The sequence below is a fragment of the Schistocerca nitens genome, chromosome 12 (genome assembly GCF_023898315.1).
Source record: "Schistocerca nitens isolate TAMUIC-IGC-003100 chromosome 12, iqSchNite1.1, whole genome shotgun sequence".
Lineage (NCBI taxonomy): Eukaryota > Metazoa > Arthropoda > Insecta > Orthoptera > Acrididae > Schistocerca > Schistocerca nitens.
In genome coordinates, this window is record NC_064625.1 from 110,902,125 (window position 1) to 110,928,459 (window position 26,335).

Consider the following 26,335-nt stretch of genomic DNA (forward strand, 5'->3'; position numbering starts at 1 on the left):
CAAATTATGCTGGCACAAGGGAATACAGACACACAAAAATAAGATTTATAGTAAGTGCAAAATTGCTAACCAGGAATGGTGACAGGACAAATCCAAGGCTGCAGAAGTATGCATGACTGTGGGAACGATATTAACTTACAGGAAAGCTGAAAAGACCTTTGGAAAAATGTTAATAGCTCAGATGGCAAGCCAGTAATAAGCAAATAAGGGAAAGCAGAGAAATGGAAAGAATACATAGAGGGTTATCCTCAAGAAAAGAACTTGTACAAAATATTATAGAAAGGGAACAGGAAGCAGATGAATATGAAATTGACAATATGGTAACTCGAAAAGAGCTTGACAGAGCACTGAAAAACTTGTGTCAAAATTAGGCCCTTGGAGCAGATGACATTCCATCAGAATTACTGAGATTCTTGGGAGAGACAGTGATGATAAAATTAGTCCATCTGGTGTGCACATTATCTGAGACATGCAAAATACACTCCGAATGCAATAATTACAGTTCCAAAGAAGGTCTGTAAGTGTGAATATTAGTGACCTACCAGTTTAATACCTCACAGTTGCAAAATACTGGCATGAACTGAGCAGCTCGGGGGGAACACAATACTAAGCACTGTGTATGAATACATCCCTCTTTTTCATCGTGGTTTTGTTTTATTTTATTTTTCACTAAAATCAACATATGTGAACAATGAACACATCTGTGATTAAAGTGGCAAGTGGTTAAGTAGTTTCAAGCAATGAGCTATATATTTAAGTTTTCTGGTAACTCTGTGTAAATTTTCTCATATGATTATTGTAGTGGACTGTTAAGGCAGCCAGTCCACAGTGAAGTAGCCGAAAAGGCACGCGTCAACTCACGCCGTCTGGCGTTAAGTCTGGAACAGGATTCGTAATGAATGTGATAAAGAAAAGAATGTAGCTACTAGAACACTTAACTTTTATATCGTCCTTTGGTATACAGCATTCTGGATGATACAAGTGAGACTATCTTGAGATACATGCAATGGTACAAATGGTTAATGGCGCCTTGCTAGGTCGTAGCCATTAACTTAGCTGAAGGCTATTCTAACTGTCTCTCGGCAAATGAGAGAAAGGCTTCGTCAGTGTAGTCGCTAGCAACGTCATCGTACAACTGGGGCGACTGCTAGTAAGTCTCTCGAGACCTGCCTTGTGGTGGCACTCGGTCTGCGATCACACAGTGGCGACACGGGGGTCCAACATGTACTAATGGACCGCGGCCGATTTAAAGCTACCACCTAGCAAGTGTGGTGTCTAGCGGTGACACCACATTTATCATTATGTTTTGTTATTACCATATGTGATTTGGGTAACATATTGGTACCTCAACTACAGTGATATTTTTGTTCTTTAATATTTCACATGTTATAGCCAGTTTCTTGTTCTTTCTATGTCTGCCTGGAAGACTATAGATATCAAAAGCCATCCAGAACAAAATGGATGTTATAATAAAATTATTCATATTTGCGGATCAATTGCAAATTTGAATCCTCCATAACTCCAAACTCCCAGTTCGGTGCTTACCATTCTGTGTCTTGTAGACATTGTCCCATTTGGTTCCACCACCATTGATTATGAGTTCTAACACATGTGCAATAAACAGAGCACAATTATGTGGCAAGTGGGTAGACTTAAGTGCTGAACATAATGAGAATCATAAAATATTAGGATAGCAACTAATGTTGTTTTATTTGTTCAATCACAAATTTAGTAAAACAGTTTCTAGTGCCAGTCTATCATTAACATTCATAACAAAAATGCTTCACACGATCTTAAAACCCACATGAGATCGCACAAATATGTTCTCCAAGGCAACTTTAACAATTAATACCATCTTTATGCAAAGTTGCACTTCACAGACTAGTTTGCATGTTACAACAACAATGAAAATTTATCATAGACTGCCTTGGATTAACACGTCATCATACAAGTACATCATCCAAGAAAATTTTTCATTCTATCCTTACACGAGATCATATTTTATACACAGATCAATGTACTACTTCTTTGGAAACTGATCTTAGACTTACAGTGAGCTATCTTAACAGTTTGGAGCCTGCCCTCTCCAGGGAGACATGTGATTGGTCCACGCTTTCCATCGATAAGCTCTGTCGGCAACTGAAATTAGTATTTCCTGATGAATTGAGTGATATTGAAATTATTAACAAGTTCTCAGTGCAAGTAACATCTTCAGCATGGTCGAAGCTGTATATTAATATTTAAACACTAAATATAAATAATAAAAGATTCGATTCTTGGTGCCCAGTGTAGCAGGTGAATCCACACTGTCTCTCTATGTTCCAGTACACTATGACTCTTGCTCGCCCAGCTGTTCTCACACTATGCAACCATCTGGCATGTCATTTGACAAGTCTGCCTCGTGATCCTACCTATCCACTAGTCTCTCGTAGCAAACTCTTCCTATACTGTGTATTAAAACGTGGCAGATTTCAGACTACCTAACAGATCAAAACGAAAATTTCTGTTCCGACACTGACAATGTTGAGTGTTTATGGAAAAAGTTTAAGGCAATTGTAAAATGCGTTTTAGACAGGTACGTGCCGAGTAAAACTGTGAGGAATGGGAAAAACCCACCGTGGTACAACAACAAAGTTAGGAAACTACTGCAAAAGCAAAGAGAGCTTCACTCCAAGTTTAAACGCAACCAAAACCTCTCAGACAAACAGAACCTAAACGATGTCAAAGTTAGCGTAAGGAGGGCTATGAATTCGAAAGTAAAATTCTATGTACCGACTTTACAGAAAATCCTAGGAAGTTCTGGTCTTACGTTAAATCAGTAAGTGGCTCGAAACAGCATATCCAGACACTCCAGGATGATGATGGCATTGAAACAGAGGATGACACGCGTAAAGCTGAAATACTAAACACCTTTTTCCAAAGCTGTTTCACAGAGGAAGACCGCACTGCAGTTCCTTCTCTAAATCCTCGCACAAACGAAAAAAATGGCTGACATCGAAATAAGTGTCCAAGGAATAGAAAAGCAACTGGAATCACTCAACAGAGGAAAGTCCACTGGACCTGATGGGATACCAATTAGTTTCTACACAGAGTACGCGAAAGTACTTGCCCCCCTTCTGACAGCCGTGTATTGCAAGTCTCTAGAGGAACGGAAGGTTCCAAATGATTGGAAAAGAGCACAGGTAGTCCCAGTCTTCAAGAAGGGTCGTCGAGCAGATGCGCAAAACTATAGACCTGTATCTCTGACGTCAATCTGTTGTAGAATTTTAGAACATGTTTTTTGCTTGAGTATCATGTCGTTTTTGGAAACCCAGAATCTACTCTGTAGGAATCAACATGGATTCCGGAAACAGCGATCGTGCGAGACCCAACTCGCTTTATTTGTCCATGAGACCCAGAAAATATTAGATACAGGCTCCCAGGTAGATGCTATTTTTCTTGACTTCCAGAAGGCATTCGATACAATTCCGCACTGTCGCCTGATAAACAAAGTAAGAGCCTGTGGAATATCAGACCAGCTGTGTGGTTGGATTGAAGAGTTTTTAACAAACAGAACACAGCATGTTGTTATCAATGGAGAGACATCTACAGACGTTAAAGTAACCTCTGGCATGCCACAGGGGAGTGTTATGGGACCATTGCTTTCCACAATACATATAAATGACCTAGTAGATAGTGTCGGAAGTTCCATGCAGCTTTTCGCGGATGATGCTGTAGTATACAGAGAAGTTGCAGCATTAGAACATTGTAGCAAAATGCAGGAAGATCTGCAGCGGATAGGCACTTGGTGCAGGGAGTGGCAACTGACCCTCAACATAGACAAATGTAATGTATTGCGAATACATAGAAAGAAGGATCCTTTATTGTATGATTATATGATAGCAGAACAAACACTGGTAGCAGTTACTTCTGTAAAATATCTGGGAGTATGCGTGCGGAATGAATTGAAGTGGAATGATCATATAAAATTAATTGTTGGTAAGGCGGGTACCAGGTTGAGATTCATTGGGAGAGTCCTTAGAAAATGTAGTCCATCAACAAAGGAGGTGGCTTACAAAACACTCGTTCGACCTATACTTGAGTATTGCTCATCAGTGTGGGATCTGTACCAGATCGGGTTGACGGAGGAGATAGAGAAAATCCAAAGAAGAGCGGCGCGTTTCGTCACAGGGTTATTTGGTAACCGTGATAGCATTACGGAGATGTTTAGCAAACTCAAGTGGCAGACTCTGCAAGAGAGGCACTCTGCATCAGTGTAGCTTGCTGTCCAGGTTTCGAGAGGGTGCGTTTCTGGATGAGGTATGGAATATATTGCTTCCCCCTACTTATACCTCCCGAGGAGATCACGAATGTAAAATTAGAGAGATTCGAGTGCGCATGGAGGCTTTCAGACAGTCGTTCTTCCCGCGAACCATGCACGACTGGAACAGAAAAGGGAGGTAATGACAGTGGCACGTAAAGTGCCCTCCGCCACACACCGTTGGGTGGCTTGCGGAGTATAAATGTAGATGTAGACGTAGATGGCAACAATAATGTAATAAATGTGGGCAGGGATATGGCATGAATGCCACAAGAGGTGTCAAGGGTTGAATACAGTAAGTCGATTCAAATGGCTGTGGATTACAGTGATTACCGTTGTTATGCAGAGATGAAGAGGGTTGTACTGTGTAGGCAAGCTGCCTCAAACTAGTCTTGAGACTGACGACATCAACAACCAAAGTATCAAGTTAATGGGTTTCAACTATACTTGTCATTTGCGTATATTCTTACATCGCTTGCAGAAAACTGATAATTTAGATATTGCAGAAGTCATGAAGTGCACCTTTCAGATGCAGTCTCCTTATAAAGTAAATGATTCACAAACAACCCTTTCTAGTGCAAAGTCAGTGTGACAGTAACCAGAACTCTTTAACTGTAGATAGTCCAATGAACCTTACTTTCACAGACAAGCTACAGCAGTAGCTGAAGCAAGAATAAACTTTAGTGGAATTATTCCTTTGAGAACCTGTTATCATGGTCTTTAGTCAAACAGCTTGTTTGATGCAGCTCTCCAGGCTAGTCTATCCTGTGCAAGCCTCTTCATGCCTGAATAAATACTACAAGCTACATCAATGTCAACCTGCTTACTGTAATCAAACCTTGGTCTATCTACTACAACTTTACCCTCCCCCTAACCACTTTCTTCCATTTTTTTAATCTTCATATTGACAAACTAGGATCACATAACTTCAGTACCTCATCTTTATTGTTGTTTCCTATTTTTCCAGTAAACCCTCATTTCCTTCCCATGTTGCCTTTTGTTCTTGTTGACACAATATCTGGAAACCTTCTAAATTTAGTATTTTATTGTTACACAGGTTACTTTTGGTTATTTCCAATTCTTTGATGTTGTTTGTTTCTGTTTCTCCCCTTACTTCTGTAATCTGTGGTACTGTCAATGTAATCTTCTAGAAAAACAGAAATATTAGTTCTGTTAGCTTTTCTCATTCAATCAGCAGAGGCTTCTTAGCCATTACTTCTGATATTTTCTGTATGTTTTTATAGATCTCCTTATTACTTCTCATTGTCCAATTATCTATAGTCTGCATTAATTATTTTTCTAATAATCTGTCTTTCAAGTACCTCTATTTTGTCCAGCTGACAGTTCATCATTAGGGATTCACTTCCAAATAAAATTTTTTGTCATACCGCTGTGTCCAGTGTTTTAGTTTCATTCTTCTAAATATGCATTCCTTGTAAATATTCTTTGCCAAATCGTATGCACCTTTCATTTTGTTAACTCTTACATCTATTGCAAAGTCTTCTAGTCCATTTGGTCTATTTTACCGATTTGTGTTTCTATGAATTTTGGAGCATTTTTTATATATGTTATGAATTTTGTTTTTTTCTTTTTTTTTCAGCTGAAATTTTTAAACCAGTTCTATATGCTACTTTTTCCCACAGGATTTACTGCAGTAACTGCTTCTGTCAAATTTTCTGGAAGTATTGCAGAACCATCTTCAAACGCCAGGCAGTTTACCGTAATTACATTTGTTTTCCTTCTCTCCATGATAAATTATTAAATTAACTATGTCTCAGTGCCTCAATGCATGTCTTATCAAGTACATAACAGAACATATCTGCCATGTTCGCCCATCGTACCTCATGGGCATATTTTGACAAATCATCTCAGTGTCAAATCTACAGTTTGAAATTGTTGCCTGTCTATGAATGACAGAAAAACAAATGTTTAATCATCTGGCCACTTCTTTTTCAGTTGTAGATGTCTACCATTTGATGACAACCCTTTAAAGACGTCTGTCTATCACAGCTACAGTACACACACACACACACACACACACACACACACACACACACACACACACAACCTTTCTCTCAGAGCAGCACTAACTGCTTTTCTATTCTCAGACATGGTGCAGTTGTTTGACTATAAATATGTTACAAGCATATTATAATGCTACTGTTAACATGTGATAGTTTTCTTCAGCAATACTGTTGCAAGAACACCTTCACCTTTAGTATGAAATGGTTTACGCCTTCCCCAAGACAATTTTATATTTTTCTTTCTAAATTGGGGGAATAATTAGAAGTGTGTATCAAGGAACCCCTTGAGTGTGAGGTTGCAAGAGGTCAATGATGTTTATGGCACTCAGCACCCCACATATTGTCTACCCTGCAACCACAATATTGGCTGCTAATGATAACAGGGGCAGGACCAGAGGTATTCAATGGTGAGCACAGCATGAGGCTCTACAGAGTGTAGTTTAACTGCTTAGTCGATTAGTAACTCACAATAATGCTACAATGGTAATGATGTGTATACACTGCAAAGCAATTACAACGATAAAAAAAAGCAAACACTGCATTACAGCTAAAACTCAGTTGCTGAAGTTAACATTTCATCAAAAAGAAACTCAAGAAGTTTTGCAGAGTTAGAAAGAAGTCACAGATGAAATATTAGCTTTTCTGCAAAATGAGTCAGTGGAATGGTGGTGTCACATATGCTCAATTGTGCAGACAATGTACGTGAGGTGTACAGTGACGCCAATGTGAGCTTAACAAATTAAAGTGGTTCTTCAACAGGTGTTGAGCCAAGTAGTTCATCATTGGACAGGGAGCCTGTATCCAGTGAAGCATAATAAAGAACAATCACTGTCCAAGAAGAAGATATTAAACAATTACGAACATGGAAGATCATCGACAGCATAGTAAAAAAACAATTATAAACACATCTCGAATAAGTTCTGCAGCAATATGGCTGTAGTGCATAAGAGAAACTACAGATATACAAAAGAGGACAATGCACACTTGTTACAAAAACTGGTGTTTCCGCATTTCAGGATGCTCGATACAAGGAGGTGCACGATAATGACCTACTATATTATGCACATCAAACTGTGCGCAACATAGATTACAGTGATCTCAAGGGAAGGAGTGGATGGTTGCATAATTTCAAGCAGTGCTACAGAATTGGAAGACATAAGATAACGAAATTTCAAACAAAGCGCCAACTTGATGATGCGCAGCGAACTACGGAATCACCCAAAAATTTGTAGACGAGATAAACAAACTTACCCTATCGTTTAGTGAAGAAATTATTTTCACTTCCAAAAAATTTGGATTTGAAGAGGAAATGCATATCAAAGGAACTCTTGAAACTGGAGGTACCAAGGGAGATGAATCGAGATCAGCTAACATTAATGCCTTAACACATTTGTATACAATTATGCCAACTGTTAATCTGGATGGTAAATTGGCTCAACAGTTATTTATTGTGTTATAAGAAGTTGGAGGTGCTCTGCCTCCTGTAATTCTTTCTCATTTGCGTAATCTTGCGAGGGCAGTATGGAATATTTACATCACAACAAGCAAGGGTGGGAAAATGCACATGAGAGAACTACAACTATGGTATGAGCACTGCTTTTGGACAACAGCTGGTCAGAATAAATTTGCTTTGCTTCATTCCTGATCTGTGTTTAAAAATCTTACTTCTCTAGAGCAGACTGTTCCTCCTAAAAAGTGTGACATTCCAATTCATACAACCTGGTACCACAGGGCAAATTCAGCCTCTGGATGTTTATTTTTCCATATTTATAGAACATATTACTGCACCATCTGCAGCTACGCCTTAAGGTGTAGCCAGTTTCACAATAAGCTCCATGACAGATTGCTTCGCACCTGATTGCATGCCATCACTTTTCATCACTCCATTACACCAATATGATTCTACATGCATTCTTTAGGAGTGTATACCTACCTAAATGTCCTGGATGATTTGTGACCCCCAAAGGATTCGCCTTCGATCTTGATGGATCAAACCTTTGTGATCAGTGAGGCACAGCATTTTTCATTCACTGTTCATGGTGCAAGTTAGGGGTTTGTTTTGGCTTCTTGAATGTAAATGATGTCCATTATGTGAAATGTAATACATACATCCCACAGAAGGTTAGTGATGATGATGATTGGTTTGTGGGGCACTCCACTGCTCGTTTATCAGTGCCCTTACAAAGTCCCAACCTTTGCTCATTCCAATCTCACCACTTTCATGAATGATGATGAAATGATGTGGACAACACAAACACTCAGTCATCTCGAGGCAGGTGAAAATTCCTGACCCCTCCTCCATGAATCGAACCCAGGACCCCGTGCTCGGGAAGCAAGAACGCGACCGCGAGACCAAGAGCTGCGAAGTAGAAAGTTAATCTCTGCACCTCCTGCACACTCATTTTTTGTCACCCTTCAGATGAACATGGTGAATCATTAGCAGCTAATATTTTTCCTATCTTTATTGGTAACACTACACTTCCAAAGGAGCCTTCCTAAAGACTGAACTTACTTCCTCGCACTTAAGGGGTTCCTTGCAAGAGGAAACAAAATATACTGACTTTAAAATGTGCATAGGGCAATAACCTCTCTTCAAAATTTGTTAATAACAAAGATGAAATAAAAACTATTTTCAGCATGTTAGTGGCTACAATGTGCTGATGGAATGTTACAAAACAAAGAGGGACAGTGGTTTACCGTCCTACTGATATGGGCTTCACTTCTTAACAACTGAAGTAAACATTTAATGAGACAGCCATACTTACAACTGTTCAGTATGAACTATGGGCATGTTGGAGATGGCGGTGTAGTTGCTGGAATGGATGATGTTGATCTGGAACATGGCTTTCATCGCAGGTTCGTCAAAGCAGGGGAAAGCACTTCGTGCTTCTGTTGCCTCAAAGTGTGTCAGTGCTATCCATCTGAAAGTAGAGAAGATACGTGGTGGTGACATAGGGCCACACTACTTCTGTGAATGAATGAAAGAACAGCCACATACATGATATGTGACTACTGTCAACAATGTTGCACAAGAAGGTTTTAAAAAATATTCCTACAGCACAGCAAAATTATTTTTTCCTTGTTGCAGCCTAAAATTGTCCAAACATTCCTTCCGACCAAAATGCACATGAGGATATGGGTTTAAAAGTGCCACACAGCATTGAAAACACTGACCAGCAGCAGATTCATCTGCTGAAGCAAGATTATGTGTGTGTGTGTGTGTGTGTGTGTGTGTGTGTGTGTGTGTGTGTGTGTGTGTGTGTGTAGAGGGAGGGATGAGGGGGAATGAGGGGGGGAGAGGGAGGGGGTGGGAGGGAGAAGGAGAGAGAGAGGGGGGAGGGGAGGGGGGAAGGAGAGGGAGAGGGGGAGAGGGGGGGAGGGGGGGAGAGAGGGGGAGGGGGGGAGAGAGGGGGGAAGGGGGGGAGTTACTTACTTGGTCTCAGGTGGCAGTCACAGATTTTAAGGGGGCTACAGTGTGCTTGGTGCACAATATTGCAGTCCTTCCTTGTGGTGATTGGACATGGTCAACAAGAACCTCGATAACAAGAATGCCTTCCATCATGTTCCCATGCAGTCAGCATCAGATCACTGCCGCATCTAAATGCCCCAGAAATTTGGATATTGCACGATCTGACCATGTGACCAAATGGATACCCACAATGAAGCCCCATTCAAAATATGTCAGGTGCTGATAACACTTTCTCATATGGGTATATGGCATTTCCTTGCCCTTCACAGTAATCATTCAATAGTTGACAACATTTATGCTCCTTACATATCCTACCATACCTGAAAACTAAGATTGTAATAATACTTAGAAAGTGTATTTTTGTGCAAACACACAGTTTTTGAAGTGCAACAATGCCTATTGACATCAACCAACTAAAAATAGGGTAATTAGAATGTCAGGGGTGTTTGTGGTAGGATTCTAGGGTGACCTATTTATGAGATATTGTATTTTGAAAAGTTGCCACACTGACACTTGTGCAATACCTGCAGTAGCACACACTGAAGAAAAACCGAGTGCATATCCTAGCTGTGTGAATTCTAACCAATAATGAGGCAATTGATCATCAGAAGTTATGTTCAAAATGATCCCCAGCAGCAGCAATGCACGCGCCCAGTCTGGTACGAAAGGAGGACTGCTGCACACGTGCTGGCATTTCAGAGATGTCCAAGCAGGCTGCAATATAATACACCATTGCATGTCATGAGGTGTAGTTGGTATGTCTTCGTAGACAGTATCTTTCAGCTTTCCCCATAGAAAAAAGTCTGCAAGCAAGAAATGTTTCACTATCCAACAACACATGTTTAAGCTCCTCGGATGCTGATGTTCCACCTGACAAATCCAATGGGGATTGTCAACAGACCAATAGTGCAAGTTTTAGCTGCTAAGCTGGCCGTGATTGATAAATGTGGCTTCTGTACTAAACAAGATACATGATGCATCTGGATCCTGTCTTAATACCCATGTGCAGAAGTTAACACAATTCTCATGATTGTTCCCTTGGAGTTCTTCATGGAGTAAGATGTGATAAGGATGGAACCTCTGCCAATGGAGAATACATAGAAAATTGGGCTGACTCACACCACTTCTTTGTGTGATTGCATTGGAGCTAACATGTAAATCAACTGTAACAGCTGGAAGAACATTAATCCCCCCCCCCTCCCTCTTCTGTCATCACTTGTTTCCTTCTGTTATGTTGCATAGGTATTACACTACCATTTCCACATAACTGGTTGAAGATGTTGATAAATAATCCCCAGGTTGGTTAACATCTATTGGGATATCTTACCACATACACTGTACAAGAATGAACTGAATTCTCCCTACACTCTGCATATATTACGAGCATATCAGCTTTTTCTGCATCGGTAAATCCCATCGTCCACTCGTGACCTACAGCTTGGAATGTCACACACTAACTGACTAGCAAGCCACAGGGCACGCGAGGAACATACAAGCACACTGTAAGCAAACATAACACCACCACACCTAGCAACTACGCAGGTTGAATGGGACAAACAAGTTTCAGTGTGGAAACTTTTCAAAATACAATGTCTCATAAATGATTCACATTAGAATACTGCAACAAACATCACCGATATTCAAATTACCATACTTTTAGCTTGTTAATGTCAGCAGAGATTATTCCATTTAAAAAGCATATGTTTGCACAAAAAATACACTGTCTAAGTATTATTAGAATCTGTTTATTGGCTAACAATACAAGCCCCTGACTATCAATTGACTGTGTTAAAACTACACATCAGTAGCGCTTCCCATTTCCACAATATCTGCGGTGCAAGTTTTAGGTGATTCACCCTGCAGAGATTGGGTATCACACTTGTAATGGTCGAGTTGGTTCAATTTTGCTTGGGTAATTTCTAAGGATTTAGTATGCACCATTATAACTGTCCTGTTATTCGTTTTTCTGCGCCGCGTGGGATTAGCCGAGCAGTCTAAGGCGCTGCGTTCGCAGACTGTGCGGCTGGTCTCGGCAGAGGTTCGAGTCCTCCCTCGGGCGTGGGTGTGTGTGTTTGTGCTTAGTATAATTTAGGTTAAGTAGTGTGTAAGCTTCGGAACTGATGACCTTAGCAGTTAAGTCCCATAAGATTTCACACACATTTGAACATTTTTTTTTATTTTCCTGCAAACATTGTGACAATACAGAAAACTGTAATATTCCAGAAATAATCAATTATTCGTGTCAGTTTTCTTTCAGTTTACGCTATGTAGTGGTGTATTTAATTTATGAGTTAGTTAACTGAGTAAGTGTTTTGTTATAGGTAGGAAAGTTGCTGAAATTCAGATTATTACACAGTGTGCTCAGTGAAATGTAGCCAACAAGCTGAAGACTTACTTGGTGCGTCCATCCTCCGTGTAGGAAGTGCGGTAAAAGCCTGTTAGTGTCGCCTCCTGCAACTGTCCTCGGAATGGCACCCACAGTACATAGCGGGCCCCCAGCTGCAGGGCTGGAGACACACGCACAGTGTACGTTTCCTGTACGGGGTCCGCCCACTGGTCTACCACTGCCAGTGCTTCGGACCTGCCACTGTTGCCAGCCTCTGTAGTCTGCCTGTGTGGTGCAATTCAAAAGTTAGGCTCCACACATAAAGCAAATCTGAGGACGTGAGGGAATGAGTGGGTGGCTGAAGAGAAGAATAATGAAAATGTGAACAATACCGAAGGCAGCTTACAGCTGACTTAGAACATTGGACGGATACATTTGGCAATGAAATTTATGTGGTCCATAAAATTTAATTTCAAAAACAAATTTAATTTTGAATATTCTACCCTAGAGTATTAGTGCTTTTCTCATATTAATCTCAATGTTTTTATTCCCTCAGAAAAGAAATTTAGGCAACTATACTTTCGTACAATGTGCCATCAAATGACATTTTTTAAATCAAATTGTACAAAAACGGATCATTATGAAAGCTCTTTACTGAAGAGTCACCATACAACAGCATTTTTTCACAACAAAAATGTTACATTTAGAAAAAGGCTCTGGGTATGCTTCAGAACAATATACAGTGTTGGTCATCAACCTGCAACTCTCAAGTCGCACATGTCCTGTGGACTAATTTTGTGCAGCCCACAGTGTAATCACTGTTACAATCATAATACACGAAACAAAACCGCAAAACATTTTCTGTGTTTTTGATACAACAACATGCAATTAAGAATGGTAAACAGGAGCCAGCATGTCTCAGTGTTAACAACTAGGTCATATTAACATTGTTAATCTTGGCTAAGTTAATACCAGTGTAGAATAATGTTTCCAGAATTATGTGGTTGCAAAGCGATCTATTGCAGATAATGAATAAACAGTCGTTCCAACTTTTTACATTGCATTTATTGATATTGTCCTCAGTTTTTTATTTCTTAAATAAAATCATGTTTCAAAAACAGGCTATGTGCTTCTTTCATTAATACCCATTTTTTATTTTAAGCTAGTTTCTAACAATGTTGCTAGCAAACCAAAAAGTAGTTGTGATTCTTCAGTTTCTCCCAGCGTATTTCTTGCTCAAACAGTCCATGGGTGTACCGCCGGTCCGTAGAGTCCAACGAGCACAACATTTTGGTGATCAAATATGTCGCCACCATCAACTGTGCTGACAAACTGAGCTCCTGAGGGCGGGCAGCCATCTTAAATCCCCTCCCCCTGCGAGGCGTTCTCTCCACGGTCAGAGGTCACGGCCACGTGTCTGCGGTCGCTGACTCCGTCTCAGTGACCGCTGACACGCAGCCGCGGGCGTAGACTGCAGAGAGAATGCCTCGCAGGGGGAGGGGATTTAAGACGGTCACCCCCCCTCAGGAGCTCAGTTTGTCAGTGCACTTGACGATGGCGACATCTCTGATGGCTGAAATATTGTGCCCGTCTGACACTATGGACCAGCAGTGCACCCATGGACTGTTTGAGCAAAAAGTTGTTGATTTTTAAATTATTTTTTATTCAACTCCTTTAAAATATTCACCTGGAAACAAGTATAGCCCACAAGGTACCTAGATTTTTGATAATTCAAACTGGGGGATATCAAAATGTTGCTGACCTGCGTACAAGACTTATCTGTAATATTAAGGATAGGTTTAGTCAGCAGAATATTATCCCTATCTAATGTATAGTGTACCTGTTGACGTGTCATGGCCCACACCTTAAACATCTCAGCTGAGAGGGGTGGAAGAACATAGGAGCTGTGGAAATTAGTAAAAGTAGACACACTGTTCATGTGGTTCATAGCCATCCCAATTTTCAGAATGAGGGGGTATTAGCCAATTTGAATGCAATGTGCAAACAGTCGTAGAACATCAAGGTCTCTTGCCTAAAGTTTATATTATTGCAGATCATAATTCAAAGAAACAGCCTCTCAACTTCGATGTCTTAGGTCGAGAGAGTATCACTTCTATAACAGTAACACAGTAACTAGGACTGATGTCCAAAGAACATAATCTAAATTGAAACTTCTTGGCAGATTAAAATTGTGTGCCTGGTCAAGACTCAAACCTCAGACATCTGTCCCAACTCATATCCAGCACTCACTGCTTTACTTCTGGAAGGCCATCTCACATACCTTCCGAAAAAGTTGACCATTGTTCGAGAACAGTACATCCACGAATGACTCGAATGGTCTCCATGTAGCTGAACATCCAGAGGACGCAATCCAGTCCGTGTTCAAAATGTAACCATATGCGCAAATTCATTTGCAATGTGAACGTAAAATGCTTGTTCCACATCATTACAATTTATCATGAAAAATTATCCATGGAACATTATCTTCACAGTAACACAGTTGTGAGTTAGGTAAGATAAACAACAAATACACTGAGGTAACAAAAGTCACGGGACACCTCCTAATATTGTTTACGATCTCCTTTTGCCTGGCATAGTAGTGCAACTTAACTCGGCACGAACTAAACTAGTCGCCAGAAATTCTGAGCTGCGCTGCCTTTACAGCTGTCCATAACTGCAGAAGTGTTCCCAGTGAAGGAATTTGTGCACAAACTGACCTCTCTATTATGTCCCCGAAATGTTCAATGGGATTCATGCTGAGTGGTCTGGTTGGCCAAATCATTTACTCAACTTGTCCAGAATGTTCCCAAAACCAGTTGCAAACAATTGTGGCCTGTTACACGATGCATTGGCATCCATAAAATTCCATCATTAGTTTATTTATTTATTTTTTTTTAATTTATTTATTTATGTATTGTTCTGTGGGACCACATTTAGGATAAGTCTCCATGATCATGGAACGAGTCAATACATGAAATTATAACACGATTGTAGAAACAGATAAAATGAAATATAAGAAACATATTCAGGCGACAAGTCGTTAGTTTAAATAAAGAAAATCAAGAATGTAACACTGGAATTTGCTTAATTTTTTAGCTCTTCCAGGAGTTCCTCGACAGAATAGAAGGAGTGAGCCATGATGAAACTCTTCAGTTTAGACTTAAAAGTGTTTGGGCTACTGCTAAGATTTTTGAGTTCTTGTGGTAGCTTATTGAAAATGGATGCAGCAGAATACTGCACTCCTTTCTGCACAAGAGTCAAGGAAGTGCATTCCACATGCAGATTTGATTTCTGCCTAGTATTAACGGAGTGAAAGCTGCTAACTCTTGGGAATAAGCTAATATTGCTAACAACAAACGACATTAAAGAAAATACATACTGTGAGGGCAATGTCAAAATTCCCAGACTATTGAATAGGGGTCGACAAGAGTTTTTCAAACTTACACCATACATAGCTCGAACAGCCCATTTTTGAGCCAAAAATACCCTTTTTGAATCAGAAGAATTACCCCAAAAAATAATACCATATGACATAAGCGTATGAAAATATGCGAAGTATACTACTTTTAATGTTGAAATGTCACTTATTTCAGATACTGTTCTAATGGTAAATAAAGCAGCATTTAGTTTCTGAACAAGATCCTGAACATGGGCTTTCCACAACAGCTTACTATCTATCCGTACGCCTAGGAACTTGAACTGTTCCGTCTCGCTTATAACATGCCCATTCTGTCTGATTAAAATGTCAGTTCTTGTTGAATTGTGAGTTAGAAACTGTAAAAACTGAGTCTTACTGTGATTTAGCATCAAATTATTTTCCACAAGCCATGAACTTATATCATGAACTACATTATTTGATAATGTTTCAATATTACACACAAGATCCTTCACTACCAAGGTGGTGCCATCAGCAAACAGAAATATTTTTGAATCACCTGTAATACTAGAAGGCATATCATTTATATAAATAAGAAACAGCAGTGGTCCCAGCACCGACCCTTGGGGAACGCCCCATTTAACAGTGCCCCATTGGGACTGATCATCATTACCACTCTCAATATTGCGGAGGATTACCTTCTGCTTTCTGTTCTTAAAGTAGGAGGCGAACCAATTGTAAGCTACTCCCCTTACTCCATAATGTTCCAACTTCTGCAGTAATATTTTGTGGTCAACACAGTCAAAAGCCTTCGTTAAATCAAAGAAACACCTAACGTTCGCAACCTTTTATTTAATCCGTCCAAAACCTCACAGAGAAAAGAGACTATAGCATTTTCAGTTGTTAAGCCATTTCTAAAACCAAACTGTACATTTGACAGCAAATTATGTGAATTTAAATGCTGCAGTAACCTTGTATATACAACCCTCTCGATAACTTTAGCAAACACCGATGGCATAGAAATAGGTCTATAATTGTCAACATTATCCCTGTCTCCCTTTTTATAAAGTGGCTTCACTACCGAGTACTTTAATCGGTCAGGAAACCGACCACTCCTAAAGGAAAAGTTACAGATATGACTAAGTACTGAGCTAACATACGTGTATCAATACTTCAGTATTCTGCTAGATACCCCGTCATATCCATGAGAGTTCTTGGTCTTTAGTGATTTGATTATTAACTCAATCTCCCTCTTGTCAGTATCGTGGAGGAGCATTTCAGGTAACAGTCTCGGAACACTTTTTTCTAAGAGCGCTATATGATTCCCTGTTGGGACTAGGTTTCTATTTAGTTCACCTGCTATATTCAGAAAGTGATTATTAAGTACTGTACATATATGCGACTTATCAGTAACACAGACATGCCCACTACGCACTGATTCTATATTCTCGACCTGTCTCTGCAGACCAATTGGGAACATGATGTCCATGAATGTTTGCAAATGGTCTTCAAGTAGCCAAACACCCAGAGGACCCAGCCCACACCATTATGGAGCCACCACCAGCTTGCACAGTACCTTGTAGACAACTTGCGTCCACAGCTTGATGGGGTCTGCACCACACACTAACCCTACCAACTGAAAGCGCGACTCGTACGATCGGGCCAAAGTTTTCCAGTTGTCTAGGGTCCAAACCGATACAATCACGAGCCCGAGAGGTATTGCAGATGTCACGCTGTTAGAAAATGAATCCGTGTCGGTCATCTGCTCCCGTACCCCATTAATGCCAAATTTCGCCACACTGTCCTAACATATATATTCATTGTACACCCGACATTGATTCCTGAGGTTATTTCACGCAGTGCTGCTTGTCTGTTAGCACTGACAACCCTATGCAAATGACGCTGTTCTCGCTCCTTAAGTGAAGGACCTAAGCCACTGGACTGTCCACTGTGAGGGGTAACACCTTACACTTGGTGTTTTCGGCACACTCTTGACCTTGTGGATTTCAGAATATTGAATTCCCTAAAGATTACTGAAACGGAATATCCCATGCATCTGGCTCCAACTACCCCTCCGTGTTCAAAGTCTATTAATTCTCATTGTGTGGCCACAATCACCATTGGACACCTATTCAAATGAATCACATGAATACAAATGCCAGCTCCACCAATGCACTACTCTTTCATACCTAGAGTACACAACACTACCGCCATTTGTGTACGTGCATATCACTATCCCACAATCTTTGTCATCTCAGTGTAAATTTGTTAAAATTTCAAGAACGCTTATAAGGGAGAGAAAAATGAAGAAAAACCAGAAAAAAACAAGACAAGGATACAGAATAAATTGCAAATTGTCTGCAGGTGTTAGTTTCAATATGTGCAACTTTTTTTATTTTTTCAACAGCACTGTGATAGTAGAAACACATTACGTCACGCTGCTGCAGTGCAATTTATTAAAACCGTTGCTCAGCATTATGAATAAGTGCAATATAAAACTTAAAAACAGTTATCCCATGACAGACTGTGTCACCACCTGTTCCTTTTCTACATAAATACCCTATTGCTTACTGCTGATGCTCATTTAGTTTTATTTGCTGACAAGACATTAGTTCCAATTTACAATGAGGTGCTTGAAAGAATTCCAGAAAATGTTATAAATACTTTAGAGAAACTTGTATCTTTGTTCCATCAAAATGGATTTAAACTAAATGTAACTAAAAGCAAAATTATGCAATTTGAAGCTAAAGCGTTAGAAAGAAGATAAATAAAAGTAACTTGCAATGATCTTGGTATCACAGAAGCAAATCACATGGAGTTCTTAGGCCTAAATTTTGACAAAAATTTCAATTGGAAGGTGTACAGAGACTGTTTAGCAAACAAACCTAACAGCCTAGCTTTTGTAACGCATATTTTGTCAGGTCCCAAAAGCATAGACATCATAAGAACAGTCTATCACTCATTTCGATTCAGTTATTCGCTATGGCATAATTTTCTGGGGAAATTCATTAAATGTCATGAGACTCTCAGCACTAAAAAATAAATCAATAAAAAAATAAAATAAAAAATATTAGGAACACGTGTGGTGTGTGTTGCCAAACAACTGGCATCATGTCTACCACTGTTAAAAATCTAAAGATATTATCTATTCCTTCCCTTTAAGTATACAAAGTATTATTGCTTTTATATAAAAATCAACACACATTTAACTCTTAAAAATTTAAAAATAAAAGGCAGTAACATATTTAACATGGAGTCAGGTTCACTGAAAAGATTACTCTATACTCAACTGGTAGAAACATTACTATTTTACCGAAAAATTCTTTGAGGACAGTGTTGCAGTTGAACAAGGAAATTATGCATTTAATTTTGTATACTGGAAACTGTTGTATACAACTGTGTAGCAATGTCTCAGAAATGTACATAAAATAATGTAAACATCCAGGTATGTCTCCAGTACATCAAATTGACAATGATTTGAAATTGTATGCTACAAGATGAATAAATCTATTTTTCTATCTAAAGAAAACAGAGATATTTGAACTGTGCAACTTGCCATAAGGAAAAAAATGTCTTTTCAATTTGCATTTAGAAGCTTGTAAGTGAAGTTTATTCCAGATACTGGAAGTAAATCCTAGGACACCTATAAAAGGCTCATACAAAATCCACTGAACTTTTGCACAGCATCTGTCAACTACCATAGATAAGTGATCAGTGTGCCTTCTTACCGTGTGGAAGACCTGCATCTACATCTACATCTACGTGATTACTCTGCTATTCACAATAAAGTGCCTGGCAGAGGGTTCAATGAACCACCTTCATGTTGTCTCTCTACTGTTCCACTCTCGAATGGCAAGCGGGAAAAACGAGCACGTACATTTTTCTGTGTGAGCCCTGATTTCTCTTACTTTATCGTGATGATCATTTCTCCCTATGTAGGTGGGTGCCAACAGAATGTTTTTGCAATTGGAGGAGAAAACTGATGATTGAAATTTCACGAGAAGATCCCCTCGCAACGAAAAACACATTTGTTTTAATTATTGCCACTCCAATTCACGTATCATGTCTGTGGCAATACCTCCCCTACTTCACGATAATACAAAACAAGCTGCCATTCATTGTACTTTTTCGATGTCATCCGTCAGTCCCACCTGATGCAGATCCCACACCGCACAGCAATACTCTAGAATAGGGCGGACAAGCGTGGTGTAAGCAGTCTCTTTGGTAGACCTGTTGCACCTTCTAAGAGTTCTGCCAATGAATCACAGTCTTTGGTTTGCTCTACCCACAATATTATCTATGTGATCATTCCAATTTAGATTATGTGTAACTGTAATCCCTAAATTTTAGATGAATTTACAGCCTTTAGATTTGTGTAACTTATCACGTAATTGAAATTTAGCTTATTTCTTTTAGTACTCCTGTGAATAACTTCGCACTTTTCTTCATTCAGGGTCCATTGCCACTTTTCACAACATACAGATATCTTATCTAAATCATTTTGAAAGTCGTTTTGATCATCTGATGACTTTACAAGCTGGTAAATGACAGCATCATCTGCAAACAATCTAAGATGGCTACTCAGACTGTCTCCTATGTTGTTAATATAGATCAGGAACAACAGAGAGTCCATAACACTTCCTTGGGGAACGCCAGATATTACTTCTATTTTACTAGATGAATTTCCACCTATTACTATGAACTGTGACCTTTCTGACAGGAAATCACAAATCCAGTCGCACAACTGTGACGATAGTCTGTAGGCATACAGTTTGGTTACAAGACGCTTGTGAGGAATGGTGTCGAAAGCTTTATGGAAATCTAAAAATATGGAATCAATTTGACATCCCCTGTCAATAGCACTTATTACTTCATGAGTATAAAGAGCTAGTTGTGTTTCACAAGAATGATATTTTCTGAATCCGTGCTGACTATATGTCAATAAATCGTTTTCTTTGAAGTACTTCATAATGTTCGAATACAGTATATGTTCTAAATCCCTACTGCAAACCGACATTAGTGATATAAGCCTGTAATTCAGCGGATTACTCGTACTTCCCTTTTTGGGTATTGGTGTGATTTGAGCAATTTTCCAGTCTTTAGGTATGGATCTTTCTGTGAGCAAGTGGTTGTATATAATTGCTAAATATGGAGCCATTTTATCAGAATACTCTGAGAGGAATCTGACTGGTATACAATCTGGACCAGAGGCCTTGCCTTTATTAAGCGATTTAAGCTGCTTTGTTACACTGAGGATATCTACTTCTATGTTTCTTATCTTGGCAGTTGTTCTTGATTAGAATTCAGGAATATTTACTTCATCTTCTTTGGTGAAGGAGTTTCAGAAATCCATGTTTAATAACTCTGCTTTAGTGGCACTGTCATTAGTGACTTCACCGTTGTTATCGCGCAGTGAAGGTATTTATTGCGCCTTGCCACTGGTGTGCTTTATGTATGACCAGAATAGATTTTGGTTTTCTGCCCTATTTCAAGACAGGATTTCGTTGTGGAAATTATTAAAAGCATCTTGCATTAAAGTACGCGCTATATTTCGAACTTCTGTAAAACTTTGCCAATCTTGGGGATTTTGCATTCTTTTAAGTTTGGTATGCTTTTTTCGTTGTTTCTGCAACAATGATCTGACACATTTTGTGCACCATGGAGGATCTGTACCATCACTTATTAATTTATGTGGTATATACCTCTCAATTGCTGTTGATACTATCTCTTTGAAAACATTCCACAACTTTTCTACTCTTACCTGATCAGATCAGAAGGAGTGAAGACTGTCTCTTAAATAGGCGTTAAGAGCATTTTTATCAGCTTTTTTAAGCTGCGTTTCTTTTTTATGGTTGTAGGTGTTACAGTATTCAGCCTAGCAGCAACTGCCTTGTGGTCGATAATCCCTGTATTCGTCACAACACTCACTATTTGTACAGGATTATTTGTTGCTAAAAGGTCACGTATGTTTCACAACTATTTACGTTTTGAGTGGGCTCATGAACTAATTGTTTAAAATAATTTTCTGAGAAAGCATTCAGTACAATTTCGGATGATGTTTTATGCCTGCTGAACCTGGGTTCAGTTCTGAATATTCATGGGAGTTTTTCTTTGGTAAGTGGACTGGAATGGGACCCATTCAGCCTCTTAATGCCAGCTGAGGACCCAGATGAATGAGGAGTAGCAGTGCTGAAGGCTGGAAAGTCGACAATGGCCAGGAAAGCAGTTTGTAGACCCCATGTTGCTCCGTACCACATCTGAGTGATGCCTCGTGGCAGAGGACAACATGGCAGCCAATCAGTATCACAAGGTCATCTCAGCCTGAATAGAGAGCATAGAGTTTAGCCCGATTAACGTGTGAGTACTAGAGATGTCATGGCATTTGAATGTTGTGCAGGGGCAGCTGAATTTAGTGAAACTAAACTTCTAATTTTTGTTGCTTATAGGTCCCCTAACTGACTTCAGAGCATTTCTGCTCAAGCTAGAGAGGGTTTTTGATTCACCTTATAGGAAGTACCAGAAATTAGTTATATGTCGTGACTTCAATATTAATTTTGTGTATGATTGTGCAAGAAAAAGGATTTTGGTACATCTCCTAAATTCATATGGTCTGATGCAGATTGTTTTTACAACTAGCGTGCAGGGGTACAGTAGCACAGCCATAGACAATATTTTTATTCATTCTTTATTATTAGATGGACATTCTGTTAGTAAAAAATGTCCTTTCAGACCATGATGCACAAATTTTAATACTAAAAGACTTTTGTACTCAAACAAATGTCACATGTAACTACAAACTATGTAGTATAGTTAATCCAATGGCAATAGAGAGTTTTTTAAATCTCATCAAGGAACAAGAGTGGCAGGATATTTATAGTGCCGATAACATAGATGACAAATATAATGCTTTCCTTAACACATTTCCCATGCTCTTTGAGAGTTGCTTTTCATTAGAACGCTCTAAACAGGACACTAACAGTAAAAGGCAGCCTGTGTGGCTGATTAGGGGTATAAGGATATCGCGTAGAACAAAGTGGAAATTATATCAAAATGTTAGAAGTAGTCACAATCAAGCTGCAGTAGCCCATTACAAACAGTACTGTAAGTTGCTTAAAAATGTTATTAGGAAGGCAAAGAGTATGTGGTACGCAAATAGAATAGCTAATTCACAGGACAAAATTAAAACCTTATGGTCAGTTATGAAGAAAGTGTCTGGTCAGCAGCACAAGGTTGACAACATAAAGTTAGTTCAGAGTAAAAATATTTCTGTTACTGATGAATCAGATATATGTACAGCATTTAACTATTATTTTATGAGCATTGCTGGTGAATTAAATAAAAATTTAGTTTCTACAGGGAATCTTAGAACTCTCTTGGCAAATGCGTTTCCGAAATTGATGTTTAAAATACTCCACTGTGATACAGACAAAGGGGAGCTTGAGTAAATAATTAAATCACTGAAGACTAAGGATACTCTTGGATATGACAGAGTGCCTAGCAGACTATTAAAGTATTGTGCTGCACATGTTAGCCCTGTATTTAGCCATACTTGCAATTTTTCCTTTAGGAATGGTCAGTTTCCTGAACGATTAAAGTACTCAGTAGTAAAGCCACTTCATCAAAAGGGAGAAAGGGATAATGCACACAATTCTAGACCTATTTCTATGCTATCAGTGTTTGCTAAAGTTATTGAAAAGGCTGTGTATGTAAGGATAATTGATCGGCTTTAGAAGTCATTTAACATCTGAAAATACTATATTCTTTTTTCTCTGTGAGGTACTGGATGTGTTAAACGAAAGGTTTTGAATGCTAGGCATATTTTTTGATTTTACTAATGTGTTTGATTGTGTTGATCATGAAATATTGCTCCAGAAGTTGGACCATTGCGGAATACGGGAAGCAGATCACAACTGGTTCACCTCTTCCTTTAACAACAGACAGCAAAAGGTCATTACTCTCAGTGCTGAGAATGGCTGTGACGTGGGGTCTGAGTGGTATGTGGTCAAACGGAGGGGTGGGGAAGGAGGGGGGGGGGGAGGGGGTGCCACAGGGATCAGTGTTGGGGCCACTCCAGATCTTTATTTATATAAATGATATGCTCTCTAGTATTACGGGTAACTCTAAAATATTTCTGTCTGCTGATGACACTAGTTTGGTAGTAAAGGATGTTGTGTGCAACACTGGTTTGGTTTCAAGTAGTGAAGTTCATGACATAAGTTCATGGCTTGTAGAAAATAAACTAACACTAAATCACAGTAAAACTCAGTTTTTACAGTTTCTAACAAACAATTCAATAAAACAGAGTTTGTTTTAATTTCACAGAGTGGGCATATGATTAGTGAAACTGAACAGTTCAAATTTATTGGTGTTCAGATAGATAGTAAACTCTTGTGGAAAGCCTACATTTGGGATCTTGTTCAAAGACTTAATGCTGCCATTTCTACTATTTGAATGGTATCTGAAGTAAGTGACTATTCGACACAAAAATTAGTCTACTTTGCTTATCTTCATTCACTTATGTCATATGGTATTATATTTTGCGGTAACTCTTCCCATTCTAAAAGGATATTTTTGGCTCAGATATGGGCAGTTCAGGCAATAAGTGGTGTAATTGCATGGACCTCTTGACACCTGTTGACTGCTTGGGTATTTTGACATTGGTCTCTCTCTTGATATATATATTCTTTATTGTCATTTCTTGTGAACAATATCAGCTTATTCCCAAGAATAAGCAGCTTTCACTCAATTAATACTCGGCAGAAATCCAACCTGCATTTGGATCGGACTTTCTTAACTCTTGTGCAGTAAGGTGTGCAGTATACTGCTACATCCATTTTCATTTAGCTACCACAAAAATTCAAAAATCTTAGTAGTAATCCACACGCTTTCAAATCAAAACTGAAGAGTTTCCTTGTGGGTCACTCCTCCTATTCTGTTGAGGAATTAAGCTGATTCCTATGTTATATTTATATAAACTTATGGCTTTTTTTTTTGGGTTCATAAACATTTTATTTTTATCTGCTATTGCTTTTATATTGTAATTTCATGCACTGACACATTCCATAACCTTGGAGATTTGCTCCTCAATTTGGTCCCATGGAACTTGACGTGTAAATAAATAAATAAAAAATTCAAAATCTGCAGAACACTTATGATGAAAACTTACACCTTACCAAAGTCACAAGATCTGGAAGGCTATCAGTTTTGATGACTAAAACCTGCTCTTTGCATCTGATTGCTCACTTACGAGATATTTCTGCTCTATGCTATGGTATCAGCTCTAAAACAGATGGCAAAGAACTGCATAAATAATACAGTATAGTAATTGGTATAGACTGTTTTGTCTCTATCAACCAAGTATACATTGTAAAGGGTATTTACTGCATTCATTTACGTTTTTGCTCTACAAATCTTACATTATTATGGGGAAAAAAAACCAACATGACCCAAAAGTGAAATATGAACAATAAGTATTCACACTAGTAACTAAACAGTGTGAGATATCTACATTTACGTCTATACTCTGAAAACCACCGTGAGATGCATGGCAGATGATATGTCCCATTTTACCTGAGATGTTAGGGTTTCTTCCTGTTCCATTCATGTACGGAGCATGGGGAGAATGATTGTTTGAATGCCTCAGTGCATACAGTAATTATTCTAATCTTATACTCATGGTCCCAACATGAGTGATACATAGGAGGTTGTAGTATATCCCTAGAGTAATCATTTAAAGCCTGTTCTTGAAACTGTGTTAGTAGACTGTCTCAGGATAGTTTACGTCTGTCTTCAAGAGTCTGCCAGTTCAGTTCCTTTAGTATCTCTGTGACACTCTCCCATGGACTAAACAAACCTGTGACCATCTGTGCTGCCCTTCTCTGTATGCTTTCAATGCCCTCTATTAGTCCTATCTGCTATGGGTCCCACATACTTGACCAGTATTCTAGAACTGGTCATACAAGTGATTTGTAAGTACACTCTTGTTGACTGATTGCACTCCCCCGGTATTCTACCAATTAACCGAAGTCTACCACCTGCTTTACCCATGAATGAACCTATGTGATCATTCCATTTCATATCCCTACAAAGTGTTACATCCAGCTATTTGTATGAGTTGGCCAATTCCAACAGTTACTCACTGATATTATAGTTACTACATAACTTTTTTTTTCCTTTTGTGAAGTGCAAAATTTTGCATTTTTGAACATTTAGAGCAAGTTGCCAGTTTCAGCACCACTTTGAAATCTTATCAAGATCTGACTGAATATTTATGTAGCTTCTTTCAGATAGTACTTCATTATAGGTAACTGCGCCATCTGCAAAAAGCCTGATGTTACTCCTAATATTGTCTGCAAGGTCATTAATATACAACATGAACAGCAAAGGTGCCAATACATTTCCCTGGGGAACACCGGAAGTTACTTCTAGATCTGACGATGACTCTCCATCCAAGAAAACATGCTGTGTCCTCCCTACAATACAGTCCTCAATCCAGTCACAAATTTCACTTGATGCCCCATATGACTATACTTTTGACAATAAGCATAGGCTATGTGTGATTTCATGAGGGATCCCAGTCAAACTGATGCTATAATGGCTTTCATACATTTCTATACATTGAAGAAGCTATTGTGGAAATGAAAGAAAGCTAAAGAGTGGGATTAAAATTCAAGGTAAAATGATACCAATGATAAGATTCGCTGATGACACTACTATACTCACAAGGGAACCTCCCGATCGCACCCCCCTCAGATTTAGTTATAAGTTGGCACAGTGGATAGGCCTTGAAAAACTGAACACAGATCAATCGAGAAAACAGGAAGAAGTTGTGTGGAACTAT

General features: G+C 39.0%; 1 protein-coding gene across 3 annotated transcripts in view; it reads right to left on the reverse strand.

Annotated features, from left to right (window-relative positions):
• The window catches only part of LOC126214858 (aminopeptidase Ey-like), a 282,069-nt gene that overhangs the window by 189,197 nt on the left and 66,537 nt on the right, over positions 1–26,335 (reverse strand). For 2 of the 3 annotated variants that reach the window (XM_049941494.1, XM_049941493.1), the window contains exons 4-5: positions 12,189–12,404; positions 9,090–9,245 (exon numbers count right to left, since the gene is read on the reverse strand). In XM_049941494.1, coding sequence (XP_049797451.1) covers positions 9,090–9,245; positions 12,189–12,404 — 372 coding nt within the window. The remainder of the gene's footprint in view (positions 1–9,089; positions 9,246–12,188; positions 12,405–26,335) is intronic. The other variant, XM_049941495.1, reaches the window with a different exon arrangement.